Source organism: Lactuca saligna, chromosome 5 (genome assembly GCF_052625555.1).
Source record: "Lactuca saligna cultivar CGN05327 chromosome 5, ASM5262555v1, whole genome shotgun sequence".
In the NCBI taxonomy this organism is placed as follows: domain Eukaryota; kingdom Viridiplantae; phylum Streptophyta; class Magnoliopsida; order Asterales; family Asteraceae; genus Lactuca; species Lactuca saligna.
In genome coordinates, this window is record NC_136421.1 from 30,249,794 (window position 1) to 30,273,490 (window position 23,697).

The window sequence follows — 23,697 nt, forward strand, 5'->3', positions numbered from 1 at the left end:
AACAACTCGGCGAGTAGGTTGAAGATAGCCTTGGACTCGACGAGTCCATTTGGACTCGGCGAGTCTTGTCGAGGAAGTCCCAATATTTCTGGTTGAGTCGAGGAATCGGTGAGTCAAGGGATGACTCGGTGAGTTGGGTGCGAGTGGACTCAGAGTCGTTGGACTCAACGAGTCTTGGGGTGACTCGGCGAGTTGGGTCGCTGATCGAAGGAGGTTCTGAGCGTATGGACTCGGCGAGTCATCGGGTTGACTCGGCGAGTAGGGTCAGTCAGGGGTTGACTTTGACTTGTCCAAGGTTGACCAGTTGTCTTCCAGGGGTATTTTGGTAATTAAGGGTATTTGTTGAGTTGTATGTTTTGATGTTCAGTGGAGGAGTTCGTCTCAGAGTTCGGAGCAGCAAGATCTTATCTTTTCAGCCGACAGTTTCGAGGTGAGTTATCCTCACTATATCAACAGGGTCTAAGGCACCAAGGCCGGCCCTTTATTGTATTGAGATTCGGTTACTATATCAACAGGGTCTAAGGCACCAAGGCCGACCCTTTATTGTATTGAGATTCGGTTATGGTTATTATGTTATTGTTTGATGTGTCTGCATCCTGGTAGCTAGGATGGTACATGCTAGGAGGCCTTGCTAAGGTCAGTTTCCCGATATACAGAGTGGTGCTATGCTAGTGACCGGTTAGGTCGGTAACCCGGTTAGGGTAATGATATGCCATGTGATCTGCTTGCTCGTTTGTTGACCATGACTGTTATATGAATGTATGTTTTGTGCACATGGTTGTTGGATTGGAGATGGGTTGAGGCGGGTCCTGCTTTGTGCTGTAGGCCAAGATACCCAGGGCGGACCGGTTGTTCCGAAGGCCCAGCGAGCGGTCCGGATAGGCTGTAGGCCCCACGAGGGCGGACCAGACGTGCCGAGGCTCGGAGAGTGGACCAGGCCGACTGAAGGCCCGATGCGGGCAGACCAGTCACACTGTAGACTCAGAGAGTGGACCAGGTGGGTTGAAGGCCCGATGCGGGCGAACCAACCCCACTGTAGACTCGAAGGACATGACTAGACCTGGAGGATGGATCCGATGGACTGAAGGCCCGATACGGCGGACCAGTCACGCAGTAGACCCGATATGCATGGCTGTTCTATGTTATGTTATGTTATGTATGTTTTGGACCGGAAGGTCGCAGCCTGGAAGGGCGTATGCGTGGTTGGTATCTTGGGGGTATCTCACTAAGCTTTCGGGCTTACAGTTGTGGTTTAATGTTTTTCAGGTTCTTCAGGAGACCCTGGCAAGGCGAAGGCGCGATCGTACCGCTCCTCATGATTTTGTAGCAATGTGATTCTGGGAACACTCTAATAATTTGTATTGAAAACCTTTTTGTAAACATTTTAATGAAAATCGGGTTGTTTTGAAAAATTTAAATTTGGTTGTATTTTTCGGATGTTACAGTTAAGTTCTAGGGTTTGCTCATCGGTGGTCATTTTTGGAACACAAGAACCAAAATGACAATAATTTGATTTGCTTCACTATGAACAAGATTTCAGATCTTACATTTTAGGCTTCTATTTGTTCATACCAAGAACACTTTGAACACAATCATCTTAAGTTTTGGGTTGATATTTATTTGAGTTTCGCTGAACCTCCCACCTATAAATCATTATTCCTAAAATGGGAGTTTGAGACCCACTGACACACATGCAATTTTTTCGAGCCGAAAATCAAGTTCGAGACCCATCAGTAATTTTTTTTCTTGCCAAAAAATAATCTCGTCAGAGCTAGTTAAATTTTCCGACATCCGACTGTTGGTGGCGTCTGGTGTTGGTGGCGGCGGTAATGTGGACTGGTAGTGGTTATGATGGCAGAAAAGGACATTGGAGTTTAAAGGTGTATGGAGAGAGAGAGAGAGAGAGAGAGAGAGAGAGAGAGAGAGAGAGAGAGAGATTTTCTTTTTTCTTTTTCTTTTAATAATCATAAAAGTATTTTAATAAATAAAAAACCTGAAAAAACAAAAAACAAGGGCAAATTGGTCATTACAATAAAGTTTAAAGTAAATTGGACTAAAGTGATAAGAAAATGAAAACCTTTGGACCATGAGTGCTAGCCCAAACCTTTTTGGTCCAAAGTAGCAATTTTGACCTAACCACATGAACCATTTTTGCAATTTTGTTTATATGTAACGCATAGTTACTTCCATCAAGTAAATTTTGTAAGATCGGGTACCAAGTATGTCATATTTTCACAGTTATAATCACAATATGTAAATATTATAACACTAAAATAATTATTACAAAAATGGTCAATAATGAATTATTCCAAGCGTTAACATAAGAACTGCAGGTTTATAAATGATATAAGGGTGATCTATTTAATATCAAAAATACTAATACTAAAATTAAACTTAAATTTTTTTTTTAAATGATCGTAACATCCATAAAGAACTTGTCTCTCACTTCTCTTTAAGCGAATGAGAAACTGAAAGCGACTGGTATTGGAATTTGAGGATCATCCATCCTCACACATGAACAGAAGTTACACATCATTAAAAACCTTTTTACCTAATACGCCTCCTAAGAACTAGACAGCTACTATTCAGATCAACTAGAAGGTGATCATTATGTTGTTTGCCTTATGTTGGCAAATATGATCCCGGAAATTTAGAAAGATATGGAGAATTTTAAACATAAAAGTGGTTGGATCAAGAAGGGGATCATTAGTTAAGCTTTAATTTTTAATGATACTCTTTATATATTGCACATAACTCCAAACTTATTATTTGTATCCAAATTAACAAATGTTGGCTATGCTTTTACGTTTGGTTACACTTATTAGATTCAAATCCCATACAAAAATGACAAGTGAAGATTTCATAGTTTATCTTTGAGAACATATCACATATTTCAATCAGGTTATAAACACAGATTAACATTATATCAGTAATGATGGATATGAACTCATAAGTGGAAATTATGTATTCGATTTTTTATATGCCATTTTTTTATGTATTCACATACCAACACCCAACACCCAACAAGTCCTATAGGCAAACTCACAAGATCATATTTTCCCAAACACTGTCTATGGACATACCTACCACTAATATCAGTCTTTTTTTTTTCTTCTAATATGTAAACATAAAAGACACACATGAAAAGGACGACATACTTTTCTTCTAACGCCTGGGGATCATGCTGTGAGAACGACCCAGTTTGGAAGCTGCAATCCCCTGTTCTGCATGTTGTTCATACAGCTTCCTGCACCCTGGACAACGACCATTATCTTCAAGAATCCTCTTGTGGCAGAAAAGACATAGTCTATACCCACATGGACAAGGAAGAAAACTGGTGTCTGTCAAATCAAGATCTTCACAGCATATCGGACATGTTGATGGAGCAAATGCAAATCCAACGTTCTTATAATGGCGATCTGAATTCATGGGGAAACTGTTTTGTTTTAGCAGATTTGGGAGACCTTGAGGACGATAAGCATCATCTGGTCTCCAGGCTCGATGATTCACTTGTGCATGGGAATCCTCTTGATCCTCTTTGATTGTTTCTACAGGCTCTAGCTCTGATGATGCGGTTGTGGAGTCCGGATTAGGGTTATGATTGTTTTTAATGTCATCGGCGGCTAAAGCATCAGCAATTGCTTCCCAATCATCCAAGCATCCATCGTCACCATCATCTTCTTCTGTCATGCTTTCTGAATAACAACCACCGCTGCTACTGCTGCTGCTCCGGCTACTACTACCGGTGAAATTAGCCACTGATCTGTTACTTCCCAAGCTGCTTGTATGACTAGTAGGGCTGTTGGAAGGCGACTCCCAATCGCTGTAATGATTCATCAAACCATCGTTCTCTTCACCACCAGGATTAATCACTAATTTCACCAGCGATCGATCTCCCTCGTTTGAGGCATGCATGTCTGAAGCAGGCATTTTTGCACGAACATCGCCTTTATTTTCTTCCTTAAACCCCTTGTTCTTCACTATAAGGAAAAAAAATTGATTAACCATAAGAGCACATACAACTCATATCAGATCAAATACAAATGATACAAAAAACTGAGAAAAATCACCTTGAGAAAGCCACTGTTCACGACGAGCATCAAGCTTGCACTGCTTCAATTTGGCAGTCCTGTTCACCTTCAAGATTGAAAAAATCAGGTTAGATCGTAACAAAATAACAAGAAGAACGTCCTATTTTCCCAAAAAGAAAAAACCAACACGTTTCTCTCGCAACTATCAATCAATCAAACGATACGCATCAGAAAATCGAACAATTGAATAGAATTCAATAAATGTACCCGCTTTTTCTTGCTAATTTCCTTCGGATTGGAAACCGCAGTCGGGATCGAAGCGTTGGCGATCGAATCGTAAACCATGGCTGATGAATTCTCAAAAAAACCCTAGAAAATTCGATTTGAAAAAACCTCCAGATCAAAAAAACAAGCGAAATTTCTCGAAGAGCAAAGATACCGATTCAGAGAAAACGATGGATATCAAGGATTGAGAGAATGCGAAAAGATTGAATTTTGGTGTGGATAGATAACGGAATTTGCTCTGCTTCGTTCGCCCTTTTGGCAACACATGAAACAGACTCTGCCCTCAAGTCGTCGTTTTATACTTGCCTATTTACAATTATACCCTTCATTGTCCGACTAATTTTCAGATCGTGCCACCAATATCGTTGACATAAAATGCGCCTGTCGATCTTTCATCTTGACTTAAATGTCATTTATCCCCACACTTTATTACACTTTCGTTACAACATATGAATACAACTTTTGATCGGATATAGATAGAATGCAAAACTAACTGGATAAGAATTCTAAATAGATAATAACTCTACGGCTTGTTGAGCAAGGAAAACATAAACCGAAAAAACTAATAATATCAAAAATAATTACAATAACCTTAAATTTTATTTTCAAGTTGAACTCTGAAGATCACGAACACCCACTTTGATGCATAGTAATCAAAAGCGATCTACCTAGTAGCGGATGCAGACTGTTTTAGTAGGGCATCCCTCGTACTTCAAATGGGTGCACGTAATAGAAAAAAAAAAATTACATTGCGTGCCGGAAATTGAGCAGTGGCCCGGGACCCCAAATGCCCTACATAGGTCTGCCACTGGATCTACCCCTAAAGTTTTAGTAAATATGTATGCAGTTTGAAATTCTGAACGGATAGCACAAGACTTTATTTCACCATTAACTACTCGTTCTCTAACAAAGTTGTCATCTCCACATGTTTGGTGCGTTTATGATATACTGGAGTAACTGTGATGTGTTTGGCTAGTTCATTACCACACATTAAAGGTGCAGCTCCAACTTGTGTAGCATCACAATCTTGTAAAATCCATCTTAACCAAACTATCTTACGCACCGTGTTAGGCCATTGATCTATATTATGTTTCAACTAACAATCTGATAACAACACTCTGTTTCTTTGTTCGCCAATAAATAGGAGTTCCTCCAAACTAATAAAATAACCAGTATAAGATTTCCTTGTTTATGGACAACTCAACTAACTGGCATCACAATAAACTATTAGGTTGAGGTTCCTAAACGAAGGTAGAAACAAACCTTGTCCAAGCATGGTTTTCAAGTAACGAAGCACCCAATATGCTACATCTATATGCATTTTTCTTGGTATACTTAAAAACTGACTTAACTTATGATGGGATTTCTAGGTTACAATATAAAGATTTGCACATCGGATTTTTATTCATAAACTTTTAAGGGCATATGCAACCTAGAACTTCTATGACATTTTCACTATTATAGCAACATACTTTATGAAACAACTATTGACCTACTAAAATCAAAAACACAAGGATAAGAATCATACCTTTTAGTATATTCAAATATACTAACTCTTGAGTCTTCAAATGCTCCAGGGAAAGAAAACATTCATGTAACATCAGGATCCCCAATGTACGAAATTTTAAGTAAAATATGGATTTTAAAGGGGGGGGGGGGGGGGGGGGCACGACGTAAGGGAGGCACCGTCAAGTCGTGACATGCTCGCATTATGCAGGAAGGGTCATCCAAGGGTCATGACGTGACACTCTATGGGTCACGACGTGACACCTAATCAGATGCAAAAGCCTAATTTCAGACTTGGACCCTATTTAAAGGAAGTGAGAGGATAGGGTTTACTCCATTCTCAGCCGCCATTACCTCCAAATGCCCCTTTGGCCAGACCTATCCCTCTTGAGGTTTTTTATCTCACTTTTGCAAGCTTGTGGTGGTTTTTAAATAATGAGAATAAGAATTAGTTCTTAGTTCCACCAAGCAACCTCGCATCATCCTTGTGTGTAGCTTCTGTACTTTTGTAAGTTCTCAAAACTCTCATATTTTTGTTGTATGTCTTTTAGATCTTGGTTTTATGTTATATTTTCCCCATTTGTGAAGATTGAATGAGTAGAAGAGATAAAGGTTGCAACTTTGTGATCTCTCTGAGTCCCAAGAGCATTATATCTTATAGATCTAGGATGTGGTTTTAATTTGGGGACTTTGCATGGATTTTAGGTCATGTTACATCTTTTGACCTAGATTTGGAAAGGACATACATGGTGCATGTATGTCTATAAAGTTTGCATTTTTAAGGATCAATAGGGTTCCTAAAACCCTTCTGAAAGTTGTGGATTGAGGGCTTTAAGAAATAAGTGCTTAGTGGTTGATTCTAGGCATTAAGTTGTCATTAATGTAACACCCGTAGATCCGGGCTAAGTTAATTTAGAGATAATAGGGGTCAAAAATGACTTTTCAACAAAAGATTATTTAGAATAAATAATCTTCATCAAGTTGTAGAATATGTCTGGGTTTCGTACATATAAAGAGCGCCGAAATCCGAGTTATAACAAAGAAGTTATGACCCGTCGAAGTTTCGCGACGGAACCGGCACGACACCGGAAAGACGTAAATAGTGAATTTATGATAGAGCGACTTTTAGCCTTAGTAATCTAAATGAAAGTCGTACAATATATTAACCTGAGAGCGTCCATAAAAAAGAATGCCCAAATCTGACTTCGTATGAGGAAGTTATGATTTTTCGAAGTTTCGGCTTAACGGTGTACAGCCCAAAGTTCGAGTATTAGATCGAGCGGTTTTTAGCCCACACAACCTAAACGAGAATCGAAGATCTCGTTATTAGTAGTGTAATGATAAAAAGACAGACGAAAATGGACATCGAATGAAGAAGTTATGAGATTTTAACGGACAAATCCTGTCCCGGCCTGTTAAAAATATAACTTTAAAAATAAACTCAAAATTAGCCGATAGAGTCTAAAAAAAAGTTGTAGAGTACGTCTCCACCTATGTGTGGATATAAATAACGTCAAAAACGGAGTTCGTATAAACGAGTTACAAATTATAATAACATATTTACGTATTAAAATAAAGTATAAATCATATATACGTACACACACACACACACACACACACACACATATATATATATATATATATATATATATATATATACATATGTATATATCATTAGAAAGGTATCGACGATGCGGTCATTATAAGACTAATGTTGAGTTCTTTCGACATTAGTTTAGTATAAATATCGTTAAATCTATTTAAAATAGTATTATAAAGGGGTGTTTAGTTGTTTATATAACTATAAGGTCATTAAGTAATTATGGATGATATTTTTTGTAAATTCAATTACTATAAATAAAATGTTTGGGCTCTCATATTTCTTGCACCAGTATCTTAATTCAAGAGTCTTTCTCTTCTTATCCCCCGAGCATTTCGGTCCCTCGTGATTCGACTTCTCTTTCTGTAGTTTTAGTATAGTAAGGTGAGCGCTGAAGCGCTACACGAATCTTTCTTAGAAAGACTCAGCGACGAAGTTCTGCCCCTGCAGAGCCCGACTCCTAGCTAAAATCCCCTTGTAAGTAAGTTATGCTTACCCTATTTTTAATATAGTTTATATTTAAAATTAGTATTGTTATTATAAACTTATAATTAATATTTGAGCTATTATTATGACTTATATAAGTGTCGTTATAATATCTTTTTAACTACTTGCGGTATGGGGAATCTGGTTTAAAGAGCCGCATAGGGTTGTTGGATTTCAGAAGTGCTATATGCCAAAATGGTCCTGCCATTTGGTGTTTTATGTCTGGCCCTGTCTGTACATAGTGGTTGGAAAGTATTGTTTAAACGCTTATATAATAATAATAATAATAATAATAATAATAATAATAATAATAATAATAATAATAATAATTAGTCATGGTAAATATTAGACTAAAATCTAGTGGTAATGATACTAGGTTTTGTCGAGGGAAATTGTTTTAAGAGTAACGAAATGATGTCCGAGTGCCGAGTCACCACCTTAACAAGTGAGTGCATGGTCTCTTTCATCTTACACACACACACACACACACACATATATATATATATATATATATATATATATATATATATATATATATATGAAGTATTTAATATAAATTAAGTGCTATGTGTGAATATTGTCTGAATGCTTGTTGTCTATGTTGGGTGAAATATTTTTATACATGTATTAAATGATTTAAATTGTATATGTATTTTATATCTACAAAATGTGTTGGGTAAAGCATGGGTAAATGTAATTGTTGTTGTGTAACCAAATAAAATAATGAGAGGCCTCAATATAGATGTTATTGATGATCCAGTTATCTAGCGGAGTATAGATGATGACCACGGACTATTCTAGACAGTCCAGTGGAACGCTAGCAGGCTCGCAACCTATAGGTGTTTATTTGAACTGTGTGTTTATTTGAACTGTGTGCTCACCAGCAGTACTCCATCTCCCACATGGTTGCCTTAATTGACATGAATTGCTGAGGAACCCCCGAGGCATGTGTTCTCACCCCGAAGAAAGTCCTTAGATTAGGTCCCTTGTGTTAGATGTTTTAGGGACGTAAAGTTAGGATAACGGGAACGGGTAATCAGGTTTGTTTGGTGTGATAAAGTTAATAAAATTGTTTATTGTGGGTTGAAAACCCTATGTACTCACCAGGTTTCCCAACCTGACCCACTCAGCTTATCTATATCATAGGTGTTGATATGAAGTCACATTACACTGAGAGATTAAGGAAATATAAATCACTTGTGATAATGAATGTAAGTTCTGTTTATGCTTATGTTTCTGTATTGACGATGACATCCCAAATGTTTTAAAATGAATAAAAATACTTCTTCAAAAATGATTTGACAACATATTTATCATGTTTTACTGGGAACAAATTCCGCAAAATTTTTATTAAAAGGGTTACTCTGATTATTTTATAAAGCATAAACAAAATCGGTCTTTTCTGGCCGTGAAAAATGGGGATGTCATAGTTGGTATCAGAACATTAGTTTAAGCGAACTAGGAATTTGTAGGAAATTTCTAGACTTAAACTTAGAATGCTAAGCGATGATTGTGAGATGAGTGTCTACTATAATTTAGACACGAAAACTAGTTTATTTTAGGAAAAATGTCTAAAATGTTTTATGTGCTAAATGATTTATGTTATAGCTATAAAGATGCCTTATATGCTGTTATTTGTTCGGATCTATGGTTTGTTGCCGATCGGATCTGGAAACCTTATGTGTTCAGATTCTAAGCGTATGATTACGATATTAGAACTAGCATGTAACGTTTCAGTGTGATAAGGAGATTTATACATCTATTGTAAATAAAATCTTTCCTATCTTAAATTATCGCCTCGGTACACCGAACGTCTGCTTGGGTGTACAAAACAAGAGGAAGATGACAACCTGAGACTAAGAATGTGATGGGTCATACATCGGTCGTTACGCCTGCACGCGAACCTATCACAATGGCAGAAGTTCAGGAAGTGATGCGAACCATGATAGTGTCACACCCCAAAACCGAGAACGGCGGAATACGTTCTGGGGTGAAGGATGTCATGTACAATATCATAACAATTGCATAATAGTAAAAACAAGCGACGACAACCATTGCATTAATATAGTGATTTTAAATACAAACGTGTTATGTACAGTTGATAGACACCAAAAGTATAACAAAAATAAAAGATGAGTCTTGTATATGATCCATCTTCCAAAAAGCTGCACCAGTACCTGTCTATCTTGGACCTGAGGATACAAGTTATTTTGAAAACGAGTATCAGCATAAAGCTGGTGAGTTTATAAGATTTTAGTATCATTTGTTGTATAAAAGTGTTTACAATCAGGTAATATAAAAGCTGAAATAAATGTTGAGAGTAGTAGAAATCCCTAGAAAATCCTATATTTTCCAGGATAGTATATGTGTAAGTTAAATCCTTTGAGTGTGTAAGAGTGTTGTTCATTGAAACTTTCAGGGTTAAAAATAAAGTAATAAATTTCATACAAGTGACGTAGATGAGTAAAAGTATTTCTGATTTACTGTAGTAGTGTTGCAACTTCAATATATGTTTATTTTACTTCGGGAATTAGCTTAGACTTTAATTCTTAGTGTGTTAATTTGGATATGGATATAATCTCTCTGTTGGAACTTTATATATAAAGGAATTGCAAGTTGGCAATTTCCTTTGTATCCCACATTGGTGGGGGGAAGAAACTTTTGTGGGTTTATAAGCCTATTCCCTTGGTAAGCCTTCAAAGGCTTTAGTGGATCAAAGGAATGGGCCAAGCCCACGCGCGCGCCTAGCCTAGCCTAGCACTAGCCGACGCCGCAAGTGCGCGAAATGGCGCGATTTAGGCGCACTTTGCACGACGCATCGGTCGCTGGGAGCTGAGGAGCTTTTATTTTTGACGAGTTCGGGTCAAGCCGATTTGACCGATCCGGTCAAATGGTTGACCACCGTTGACTTCGTGGAGGCCAAGTCAGGGTATTCTAGAAGGATCAGGAAACAGATTGCTTGGAGAGCAAGCTGTCGCCCTAGGGTTTCTGGGGCCAGCCTATGGGGGCCCGTTTGATGCCTTCTAGGGTTACGATAACTATAAATACAGCTCCCTAGGAGCCATATAGAATCTCACGAAAATCTGAAAGCTCTCCCTCTCTCTCTGCGTTTTTTCTTCTAGTTTCCGAGTAGTCGCTTTGTGTTTGTCGATTTCCAGTGCTGTTGGAATATCGATCTAGCTGCATTAAATCCTAGGGTTTTACTCTGTTGCTTACAGCCAATACAAGCGAAGTAAAAACCTTTAAGGGCAGGAATCTGATCCGTGCAGTTGCTTCAACATCAAGTCAGCAATCAACAGGTCGGTTTTACCTTTCTGTCTTGTCTTTAATTCGTCCAATAACAGGACAGTCTTCTTCTACCTTTCTTATAATCGGATCTAATCGAGAAGGATAGATCTGGTTTCTGGACAAAACTTGGTAATATAATAATAATAATTGGATCTATTATTCGCAACTAATCGACATATAATTCTCAATATTATTTGTCGGTTTCCTTGCGCGTCTATTAGTTTGTTATTTACAACAATCTTAAAGGTTTTTTTTATTTGTGATCAATCAACAGACTAATGGACTCTACTGCTAGCCTCCATTTCATGAACCAAGAGTTTGCCAAACTTGACCAATTCGATGGTCAAAACTACACTCATTGGGCCGAAAAGGTCAAGTTCATGCTTCATGTCTTGAAGCTCTCCTTTTTGTTGGACCCAAAACTAGCACCAATTCCTGATGATCCAATTCCAAAGGAAGGGGAATCTATGGACCCAGCGGTCATTACAGAACTGGAAAAACAAAGGATTTTGCATAGAGAATCCAAGGAATTGTGTGTGGGTCACATCAAGAATTCCTTATCTGATCGGCTCTATGATCTTTACTCGCCGGTCAAAGATCCTAAAGAGTTATGGAGTGCGTTGGAACTCAAGTATAAGGCACATGAAGAAGGTACTAATAAGTACCTTGTGTCCAAGTATCTTGAGTTTCAAATGGTTGATGACAAACCAATTATGGAGCAAGTGCATGAACTCCAAGTCATGGTCAACAAGTTGAACGCACTCACCATCTCTCTTCCAGAACTCTTTCAGGTTGGTGCGATAATCGCAAAACTGTCACCCTCGTGGAAAGATTTCTCTAAGAGAATGATGCACAAATCTGAGGACTACTCCTTGGATGATCTGATGAAACACCTCCGCATTGAGGAGGAAACTCGCATCAGGGACAAGCGAGGTAAAGTTGGACAAAGTGTGCATCATGTGTCAGGTGGGAGTTCTAGCCACAAAGGCAAATCTGGGGAACAGAACAAGAAGAATTTTGGGCCCAAGAAACAAAGCTTCAAGAAACCGGGTCATCAAAATCCTAACTCAAAGCCAAAAAGGGCCGGTCCTTGCCACGTCTGCGGAGAGATTGGGCAATATGAGAGAGAATGCAAAGATCGCAAATCCATACCGGTTGCACATGCAGTCGAGAAGGTAACTGAAATGGTGGCTAGTGTGAACCTTGGAGAGATTTTCATGATCTCCTCTCTTACTCGAGGAATCTGTGCTCGAGGTTGGTTCATAGACACTGGAGCCACTGTGCATGTTTGTGGGCAACGAAAGAGCTTTCGCACCTACCAACCCATGCCTCATGGGACGGTTGTCGTCTGTGCTGATGGCCATAGAGCTGAAGTTCTAGGAATGGGTGATGTTCGGTTGAAGTTCACACGTGGTGAATGGGTGACTCTTCGAGATGTTCTTCATGTTCCTACTATCTCGAAGGGTCTGGTTTCTGCGGACAAGTTTGAAAAGGGTGGGTTCAATATGGTGCTTGAGAGAGGCAAAATTATGATCACTAAAGGCAGAAGATATGTTGGGAGGGCTAACAACACTTCGGGAATGTATCGTTTATGTCTTAGTGATGAGGGTAATATGAGTGGTCCTAGTGTTGAGAGTGGTGTTGCTAGTGTGTCTAGTGTTGGAAATGATGTAATTGATGGATTGGTTGCTAATGTGAATGAAGTGAACTTTTCTTGTTATATTGTTTGTTCAATTTCTTTATGGCATAAACGTTTAGCTCACACTAATGTTAAAAACATTGAAAAAATGCAAACTAAAGGTATGTTAAAATATGACTCAAAAGATTTTGAAAAATGTGAAACATGTGTAAAATCAAAGTTCACTAAGAAACCATTTCCATCAGTTAAGAGAAACACATCTTTACTTGAGTTGATTCATTCTGATATATGCGAGTTAAATGGAATCCTTACTCGAGGAGGAAAAAGGTATTTCATCACATTTTGTGATGACTTCAGTAGATATCTACATGTTTATTTGCTGAGATCAAAAGATGAAGCTTTTGATGCATTTAAACGATATAAGGCTGAGGTCGAAAATCAACTTGAAAGACACAATAAAATTCTTCGCTCGGATAGAGGCGGAGAATATTTCAACCAAGAGTTTGACACATTCTGCGAAGAGAATGGAATCAAACATGAGAGAACATCACCATACACCCCTCAACTGAATGGTTTGGCTGAAAGGAAGAACCGAACTCTTTGTGAGATGGTCAACTGTATGTTGAACCAATCGGGTCAACCAAACAATCTGTGGGGGGAAGCACTATTGACTGCTTGTTATGTTCATAACAGGATCACTAGTCGTGTGATTCCTACAAGCCCTTATGAGTTGTGGAAAGGTAGAAAGCCTAACCTAGACTATTTGAAAGTGTGGGGGTGTGTTGCTTATTATCGGACTCCCGATCCTAAGCGAACCAAATTGGGAGCACGAGCTAATAAGAGTATATTTATTGGATATGCTCAAAATAGCAAGGCTTACCGATTACTAGATATTGATTCTGGTGTTGTTGTGGAATCCAGAGAAGTGGAATTCTTTGAGGACAAGTTTTCTAAGGATGAAGAAAACTCTAGTCATACAACACTTACAAGTACCTCTCGAGAAAAACTCCCACCTCCTCCCAGTGTGGAGGAACCAAGGAGAAGTACTAGGGCTAGAATTGAGAAAACCTTTGGAGATGATTTCTATTCTTATTTGGTCGAAGGAACACAAAAGAAAGTGACGAGAGAGGTCATCTTTTCAATTAATTTGGATGATGATCCTAAGACCTTTACTGAAGCCATGACGTCTCGGGATGCTCCTCTGTGGAAGGAAGCAATCAATGACGAAATGGATTCAATTATGGGTAATGGAACTTGGGAGTTAGCTGATCTACCCAAGAGGAGAAGACCCATAGGATCCAAATGGATATTCAAGAAGAAATATCATCCTGATGGATCCATATCTGCTTATAAAGCAAGGTTGGTTGCAAAGGGCTATAGGCAGCGAGAAGGGATCGATTATTTTGATACCTATGCCCCAGTTGCTAGAATTAGTTCAATTAGAACTCTCATAGCAATATCAGCTTTGAAGGGCTTGTATATTCATCAAATGGATGTGAAGACAACCTTTCTGAATGGTTATCTCAAAGAGGAGATTTACCTGGAGCAACCTGAAGGTTTCGTAATACCTGGACAAGAAAACAAAGTATGTAGACTTGTTAAGTCTTTGTACGGGTTGAAACAAGCTCCTAAACAGTGGCATGAGAGATTTGACACCACTGTGACTGCCTTTGGTTTTCAGCACAATAGTGCTGATAGATGTATTTACTCTAAACATACATCTGATTACATAGTAGTTATATGTCTTTATGTTGATGATATGTTGATCATTGGCACTTACCTAGAAGGTATTCTTGAGACGAAGAAATACCTATCCTCGAACTTTAAGATGAAAGATCTTGGAGAAGTAGATACTATTCTTGGTATCAAGGTGAAGAGGACAGGTGATCAGATTTCTCTGAGTCAATCTCCTTACATAGAGAAAATTTTGACAAAGTTTCAACATTTGAACATTAAGGAATTTAACACTCCTTTTGATTCAAGTGTGAAACTTAAGGTGAATTCTGGTCGAGCTGTGGCCCAACTAGAATATGCTAGTGCAATTGGGAGGATGATGTATGCTACTCACTGCACGCGACCTGACATCGCATTCGCTGTAAGGAAGTTGAGTCAGTATACAGTTAATCCAGGGACGGAGCACTGGAAAACAGTTGGTAGAGTACTAGGATACCTGAAAAGGACAAGTGCTTTTGAATTGACATATTCGTCATCTAATGGAATACTTGAAGGTTATTTTGATGCCAGCTGGATTGATCACACCAGTGATTCAAAGTCCACAAGTGGTTGGATTTATACTCTAGCTGGTGGTGCTATTTCTTGGGTGAGCAAGAAACAGACATGCATAGCTCATTCAACGATGGAAGCTGAGCTAATTGCCTTAGCAGCAGCAGGCAAAGAGGCAGAGTGGATTCGAGATCTACTTATGGATATACGTTTGTGGGATATTCCGATGCCTTTAATACCCATGTACTGTGACAGTGAGGCCACACTGTCTAAAGTGTATAATGCAGTATATAATGGGAAGTCAAGACATATAGGTCTGCGTCACAATTTTGTGAGACAACTAATTGAAAGTGGTACCATCAAGGTTGTCTATGTCAAGACAAGTAGGAACTTGGCAGATCCGTTTACCAAACCTCTGACGAGAGATTTGGTTACATCTACCACGAGAGTCATGGGTCTAAAACCACAATAGAATCGTTTAGTGATGGAAACCTAACTTGACATTAGTGCTCCTAATTTTCAAGTTTAAAGGGTAACAACGAAATCACTAACGATAGAAGGTACTATCATTCATGATAGATCCATGTGAGGTAGGATAGTGCGTCGTTGCCGAGAATGAGGTTGAGTTACGACTCTCAACGTAGTTTTGGAGACATCTAAGCAACGAAGATGTTGTAAAAATATGCCTATATGATCTAGAGGTGGTGGCGCCTCAAGTGAAGATTAGTGGTTTATCTTCTAAAGGGTTATGAAAAGGATTTATAGCGCTCAGGGAGAACACAAATATGACTTGTGGTGTGTGGGGGTAAACCGGAGAGGTCATTGAGCTTCATGGTTTAAACCTATAAGGATACCATTGAATCGGTCTCTTCTTGTTTGTTCTCATTAAACTAGGGTTTAATCTTCGTGACACCCAAGTGACATCATCTGTCTGAGTGAAAGGAAACTTACCAACTTGGTGGGGGATTGTTGGAACTTTATATATAAAGGAATTGCAAGTTGGCAATTTCCTTTGTATCCCACATTGGTGGGGGGAAGAAACTTTTGTGGGTTTATAAGCCTATTCCCTTGGTAAGCCTTCAAAGGCTTTAGTGGATCAAAGGAATAGGCCAAGCCCACGCGCGCGCCTAGCCTAGCCTAGCACTAGCCGACGCCACGAGTGAGCGAAATGGCGCGATTTAGGCGCACTTTGCACGACGCATCGGTCGCTGGGAGCTGAGGAGCTTTTATTTTTGACGAGTTCGGATCAAGCCGGTTTGACCGATCCGGTCAAATGGTTGACCGCCGTTGACTTCGTGGAGGCCAAGTCAGGGTATTCTAGAAGGATCAGGAAACAGATTGCTTGGAGAGCAAGCTGTCGCCCTAGGGTTTCTGGGGCCGGCCTATGGGGGCCCGTTTGATGCCTTCTAGGGTTACGATAACTATAAATACAGCTCCCTAGGAGCCATATAGAATCTCACGAAAATCTGAAAGCTCTCCCTCTCTCTGCGTTTTTTCTTCTAGTTTCCGAGTAGTCGCTTTGTGTTTGTCGATTTCAAGTGCTGTTGGAATATCGATCTAGCTGCATTAAATCCTGGGGTTTTACTCTGTTGCTTACAGCCAATAAAAGCAAAGTAAAAACCTTTAAGGATAGGAATCTGATCCGTGCAGTTGCTTCAACATCAAGTCAGCAATCAACAGGTCGGTTTTACCTTTCTATCTTGTCTTTAATTCGTCCAATAACAGGACAGTCTTCTTCTACCTTTCTTATAATCGGATCTAATCGAGAAGGATAGATCTAGTTTCTGGACGAAACTTGGTAATATAATAATAATAATTGGATCTATTATTCGCAACTAATCGACATATAATTCTCAATATTATTTGTCGGTTTCCTTGCGCGTCTATTAGTTTGTTATTTACAACACTCTCTGAGTCCCAAGAGCATTATATCTTATAGATCTAGGATGTGGTTGTAATTTGGGGACTTTGCATGGATTTTAGGTCATGTTACATCTTTTGACCTAGATTTGGACAGGACATACATGGTGCATGTATGTCTATAAAGTTTGCATTTTTAAGGATCAATAGGGTTCCTAAAGCCCTTCTGAAAGTTGTGGATTGAGGGCTTTCAGAAATAAGTGCTTAGTGGTTGATTCTAGGCATTAAGTTGTCATTAATGTAACGCCCGTAGATCCAATCTAAGTCAATTTAGAGATAATAGGGGCCAAAAACGACTTTTCAACAAAAGATTATTTAGAATAAATAATCTTCATCAAGTTGTAGAATATGTCTGGGTTTCGTACATATAAAGAGCGCCGAAATCCGAGTTATAACGAAAAAGTTATGACCCTTCAAAGTTTCGCGACGGAATCGGCACGGCATCGGAAAGACGTAAATAGTGAATTTATGATAGAGCGACTTTTAGCCTTAGTAATCTAAATGAAAGTCGTACAATATATTAACCTGAGAGCGTCCATAAAAAGAACGCCCAAATCTGACTTCGTATGAGGAAGTTATGATTTTTCGAAGTTTCGGCTTAACGGTGTACAGCCCGAAGTTCGAGTATTAGATCGAGCGGTTTTTAGCCCACACAACCTAAACGAGAATCGAAGATCTCGTTATTAGTAGTGTAATGATAAAAAGACAGACGAAAATGGACATCGAATGAAGAAGTTATGAGATTTTAACGGACAAATCCTGTCCCGGCCTGTTAAAAATATAACTTTAAAAATAAACTCAAAATTAGCCGATGGAGTCTAAAAAAAAGTTGTAGAGTACGTCTCCACCTATGTGTGGATATAAATAACGTCAAAAACGGAGTTCGTATGAACGAGTTACAAATTATAATAACATATTTACGTATTAAAATAAAGTATAAATCATATATACGTACACACACACACACACACACACACATATATATATATATATATATACATATGTATATATCATTAGAAAGGTATCGACGATGCGGTCATTATAAGACTAATGTTGAGTTCTTTCGACATTATAGTATAAATATCGTTAAATCTATTTAAAATAGTATTATAAAGGGGTGTTTAGTTGTTTATATAACTATAAGGTCATTAAGTAATTGTGGATGATATTTTTTGTAAATTCAATTACTATAAATAAAATGTTTGGGCTCTCATATTTCTTGCACCAGTATCTTGATTCAAGAGTCTTTTTCTTCTTATCCCCCGAGCATTTCGGTCCTTCATGATTCGACTTCTCTTTCTGTAGTTTTAGTATAGTAAGGTGAGCGCTGAACCGCTGCACGAATCTTTCTTATAAAGACTCAGCGACGAAGTTCTGCCCCTGCAGAGCCCGACTGCTAGCTAAAATCCCCTTGTAAGTAAGTTATCCTTACCCTATTTTTAATATAGTTTATATTTAAAATTAGTATTGTTATTATAAACTTATAATAAATATTTGAGCTATTATTATGACTTATATAAGTGCCGTTATAATATCTTTTTAACTACTCGCGGTACAGGGAATCTGGTTTAAAATGCTGCATAGGGTTGTTGGATTTCAGAAGTGCTATATACCAAAATGGTCCTGCCATTCGGTGTTTTATGTCTGGCCCCTGTCTGTACATAGTGGTTGGAAAGTATTGTTTAAACGCTTATATAATAATAATAATAATAATAATAATAATAATAATAATAATAATAATAATAATAATAATAATAATAATAATTAGTCATGGTAAATATTAGATTAAAATCTAGTGGTAATGATATTAAGTTTTGTCGAGGGAAATTGTTTTAAGAGTAACGAAATGATGTCCGAGTGCCGAGTCATCACCTTAACAAGTGAGTGCATGGTCCCTTTCATCTTACACAAACACACACACACACACACATATATATATATATATATATATATATATATATATATATATATATATATATATATATATATATGAAATATTTAATATAAATTAAGTGTTATGTGTGAATATTGTCTGAATGCTTGCTGTCTATTTTGGGTGAAATATTTTTATACATGTTTTAAATGATTTAAATTGTATATGTATTTTATATCTACAAAATGTGTTGGGTAAAACACGGGTAGATGTAATAGTTGTTGTGTGACCAAATAAAATAATGAGTGGCCTCGATATAGATGTTATTGATGATCCAGTCATCTAGCGGAGTATAGATGATGACCAGACTATTCTAGACAGTCCAGTGGAACGCTAGCAGGCTCGCAACCTGTAGGTGTTTATTTGAACTGTGTGTTTATTTGAACTGTGTGCTCACCAACAGTACTCCATCTCCCACATGGTTGCCTTAATTGACATGAATTGCTGAGGAACCCCCGAGGCATGTGTTCTCACCCCGAAGAAAGTCCTTAGATTAGGTCCCTTGTGTTAGATGTTTTAGGGACGTAAAGTGAGGATAACGGGAACGGGTAATCAGGTTTGTTTGGTGTGATAAAGTTAATAAAATTATTTATTGTGGGTTGAAAACCTTATGTACTCACCAGGTTTCCCAACCCGACCCACTCAGTTTATCTATATCACATGTGTTGATATGAAGTCACATTACACTGAGAGATTAAGGAGATATAAATCACTAGTGATAATGAATGTAAGTTCTATTTATGCTTATGTTTCTGTATTGACTATGATATCCCAAATGTTTTAAAATGAATAAAAATACTTTTCTTCAGAAAAGATTTGATAACATATTTATCATGTTTTATTGGGAACAAATTCTGCAACATTTTTATTAAAAGGGTTACTTTGATTCTTTTATAAAGCATAAACAAAATCGGTCTTTTCTGGCCGTGAAAAATGGGGATATCACAATTAAGGACCTTAGATTTGAGATCTTGGCTTAAAAGAATGTATTAATGGGTAAAGTTAGAAACTTTATCCATTAAGACCTTGGGAAGAATCAGATATGAGCTTTGGAGCTTATATGATCAATGGGAAATGGCTTAATCCATTATGTTGTTACATCAATTTTCACGATGTGACGTTCTGGTTGTCACGACGTGATGACTAGGGTTTTCCCCCGATTAATTTGGACTGATTTCCGTCACGACGTGATGGAATAAACATCACAACATGATGATGACTTAGATTGAAACTGAGTTGAGTCGGGACTGATTTGAATCGTGATTGAGTTGAGACTGGGTTAAGTCTGTCTTCCACGACATGGCCATAAGTTGTCACGACGTGAGGGTAAACTAGTAGGAGTGCTGATTACTAAATTTGACCTTGACCGTTGACTTGTTGATCTGGTTTGTCTGTTGGTCAAAATGAATAGATTTGGAGGTTAGACTAAGGTGATACCTTGTTTGATTCAATTGGTGTGTTGTAGTGTCGTCCAAGTGGAAGTGAGCTATGTTTTAGATGATTTCAGGAGATGGGTGAGTCTTCTCACTATACTGTGTAGGATACTAGCTATCTTTGTGACTCTTGCATGTGTATGTTGGGTTGGACCCATTTATTTGTATGTTGGGATGGGCCCATTCACTTGTATGTTGGGCTGGGACCATTTATATTTATATTGGGTTGGGCCCATTTGCATGTTGGGTTGGCCCTATTTATATGTATGTTGGGATGGGCCCATTTATATGTATGTCGGGTTGGGCCCATTTATATGTATGTTGGGTTGGGCCTATCTATATGTATATGATATTTTGGGGAACTCACTGAGCTTTTTACTCACGGTTTTTGGTTTAAACATTTCCAGGTACTTCCAGCTCCAAAGGGAAGGACCCGACTTGACACACACAATATCCCCTTCTGACTTTCCACATTGATGATTGTTATTTTACTTTGATGATTGTGATACATTTTTTACTATGAGTAGTTTTGAAACACTTGATGTATGGATTTGGTAGTTTTAAAAATGAAATTTTTTATCAATATTTTTGGGATGTTACAAGTTGGTATCAAAGCCTTGGTTTGAGGGATTGTGGCATACTCTTGGGCGTGTCTGAATTTAAACTGAGGAATTGGTTATCTTTTTGAAAAGAAAATAAGTTTTGTAAATAGATTTTTACAACGAAATGGGTGTGATGCGTGAAATCATTTGAGCTCAAGTAAATGATTCCTAAAATACCTATACCTAAGTAGTATGATTTTTATGATGTTATATGAATTGCATTCTATGGTAGGTCTAAGGATACCTTCAGGATTTGCATGATAGAATTGTCTAATTTTTATGATGCCTTGTATACGATTACGATCATACAGCCTTGTAATGACTGATTTGGCCATGTTTCATGTTCTTTGTTTGGTTGTGGTCTTAGGGTAGAATCATTTATTTGACTGTCTATCTGATCCCATATTATGTATGTAACATCCGGATTTCCAGGTATATTATTTTATTCATTTATTTTGAGTTTGGGGAGGAACTCGGCGAGTTGATGCTTAGACTCGCCGAGTAGAACTGCGGGTTCTTATCCGGATTGGTATCCGGACTCGACGAGTCGACTTGTGGACTCGGCGAGTCCATGTTGTTAAGTGAAAACCTAATTTCTCGGGTTTCGGATCTATTTAAAGGCTCTTATAGCCTTCAGTTGCGGCTACCAGACCCTAGAGATAAACCCTAAGAGAACTATAGCATTTGTGAGGAAGGAGAGGCCATTTTTGATCCTTGTGTTGGTGTTCTTTCAAGAAGAAGGTGACCAAGGAAAGATGAAGCTGAAGAGGGTGCCATTCTATGGATTTCAGAGCCCAGTGACTTCATATTTGAGGTATAGATTTGATCCTTCTTCAGTTTTGGTGTTAACCTTTGGAGTTAGGGTTTTCTAGACCCTTTAGAGGCTTGATTTGATGAGCATTTCGTCCCTTCTCGTATTGAGGCTTTGGATCTGGATCCAAAGAGGTCCAGAGACCTTAACCCTTTGATCTTTATGATTGATATAAGGAGACATGAGCTTAGGATGTCATGTTTGAGGTTATTTCTCCAAATAGAGCCTTTGTGCCTTTGCATGAGCATCAAGATCTGAACTTTACGTAATTATCATGCTTGGGAAGGTCAGATCTATGGATTAGAGGAACAGATCTGACCTCAGGAGGTCATTTGAGTTTGAGCATGGCATGAACACGCAGAGTCCAAGAACAGACTCGACGAGTAGGATTAGTTTTCCCCATGAATCATATAGTTGGTGACTCGCTGAGTTGGGGAAATGACTCGGTGAGTCAGAGGGGATTTAGAGGACCTGAGTTCATGACTGAACTCGCCGAGTCAAGAGCCTGACTCGACGAGTTGGGTCGGGTTGTCCCGCAATTCACAACCAGAGATGATTTCGAAGAGTGGAGGGTTGCCCCAGTGAGTCAAGTGAGGACCAGGGGTGAGAAGGACACGCATGGACTCACCGAGTCACATTTGTGCACTCGACGAGTCTGGTCAAAGGTTTGACCGTTGACTTTTGTTAACTTTTAGGGTTTGGTCAACAATTGGACTTGTGGACTGTTTGAAGGATAAAATGGTCTTTTAGCCTTCTTAGAGGACATGTGAGGATCTAGTCTAGCCTGGAGAGCCGTTATTCATTAAGATGATTGTTTATGTGTTTAGGAAGAGGCTAGATCAGTGTTTACGCGAGCAAGATATTATCGAGACATTCGAGGTGAGTCTTTTCACTATACTTTACCTTGAGTGGTAATTAGAGTTATGTGACAGAGTTATTGTATGTTATTTATGTGATGTGTTGCACTGTATTATTTCTTTATGATTTATGTCGTGTGTATATATCAGAGTATATCAGAGTTAGAATCGGAAGGTTCACAGAGTTAGGACCAGAAGGTCCACAGAGTTAGGGCCCAAGGGCCCATAGAGTTATAGTCTCGAGTGGTTAGTATGTGTTATGTGTGGTATTTTGGGGAACTCACTAAGCTTCCTGCTTATATTGTTTTTGTGTTATGTGTTTCAGGTACTAGTGAGGATCGCGGGAAGGCGCCGACATGATCAGTACACACACACGCGGAGTTTTATTTATATGTTATGATCTTGGAATTTTTTACTTATGTTTGAAAATATGAAACAATGTGTTTTATAATATTGTGATTTAAATTGTTCTTAAAATGTGAAATTTTGTTTAAAATTTTACGGTGTTACAAGTTGGTATCAAAGGCCTTGGTTTGAGGGATTCGGGTACACCTTGGGGTTTATCTGAACTCAAACTGAGCATTTGAGAGATATTTTTCAAAAGTGAAACAAAGTTTTCTAAAAGAGTAAAAGAATTTGAAAAGAGCATAGCAGAGTCGTGTGTACAATCAGCCAGCGCCTGCACGGTGATTTCGCAGAATACACTTATGTTATATGTTTATGAGATGATATGTTATGTTTTGCATGCTAGAGCAGGCTAGGTATTCCTATTAGGACTAGAGTGGCCTGATTTGTGATGCCTTAGCCTAGGGGTTGCTGCTAGGAGATGCTTGAGAGGGGGTAGACAGCAGCGAGAGGCTTATGAGAGATCTGCTGGAGGGTAGACTATGCTTAGTGAGAGTAGAGTACCTGAATTTGGGATCCTAGGAGGAGGACTTGGGGTGTATACTGATGCGGTGTGGACAGTAGTATTGGGCTCGTACTACTGAAGACACCGAAGCGATGCACAGTCCAAGTAAAAATCCTTGGGGCACCACAGATCAAGTAGGGTAGAGTTATCGAGTACGAGTATACTCGAGCGAG

The 23,697-nt window shown here is 38.5% G+C and overlaps 1 protein-coding gene and 1 long non-coding RNA gene across 2 annotated transcripts in view; both read right to left on the reverse strand.

The window, feature by feature from the left end:
- Positions 1 to 2,950: 2,950 nt before the first annotated feature.
- On the reverse strand, positions 2,951 to 4,604 carry LOC144998258 (RING/U-box superfamily protein). Its single transcript, XM_078958056.1, has 3 exons — positions 4,299 to 4,604; positions 4,071 to 4,137; positions 2,951 to 3,980 (listed from the first exon to the last, which is right to left on the reverse strand). Exons 1-3 carry the CDS (start codon positions 4,374 to 4,376, stop codon positions 3,166 to 3,168), a joined length of 960 nt encoding a protein of 319 aa, XP_078814182.1. The 5' UTR covers positions 4,377 to 4,604; the 3' UTR covers positions 2,951 to 3,165.
- Positions 4,605 to 9,940: 5,336 nt separating this feature from the next.
- LOC144998291 (uncharacterized) overlaps positions 9,941 to 23,697 on the reverse strand; it is a 49,298-nt gene continuing 35,541 nt past the window's right edge. The window contains exon 2 of the long non-coding RNA XR_013660231.1: positions 9,941 to 10,100. This is a non-coding gene — a long non-coding RNA (uncharacterized LOC144998291). The remainder of the gene's footprint in view (positions 10,101 to 23,697) is intronic.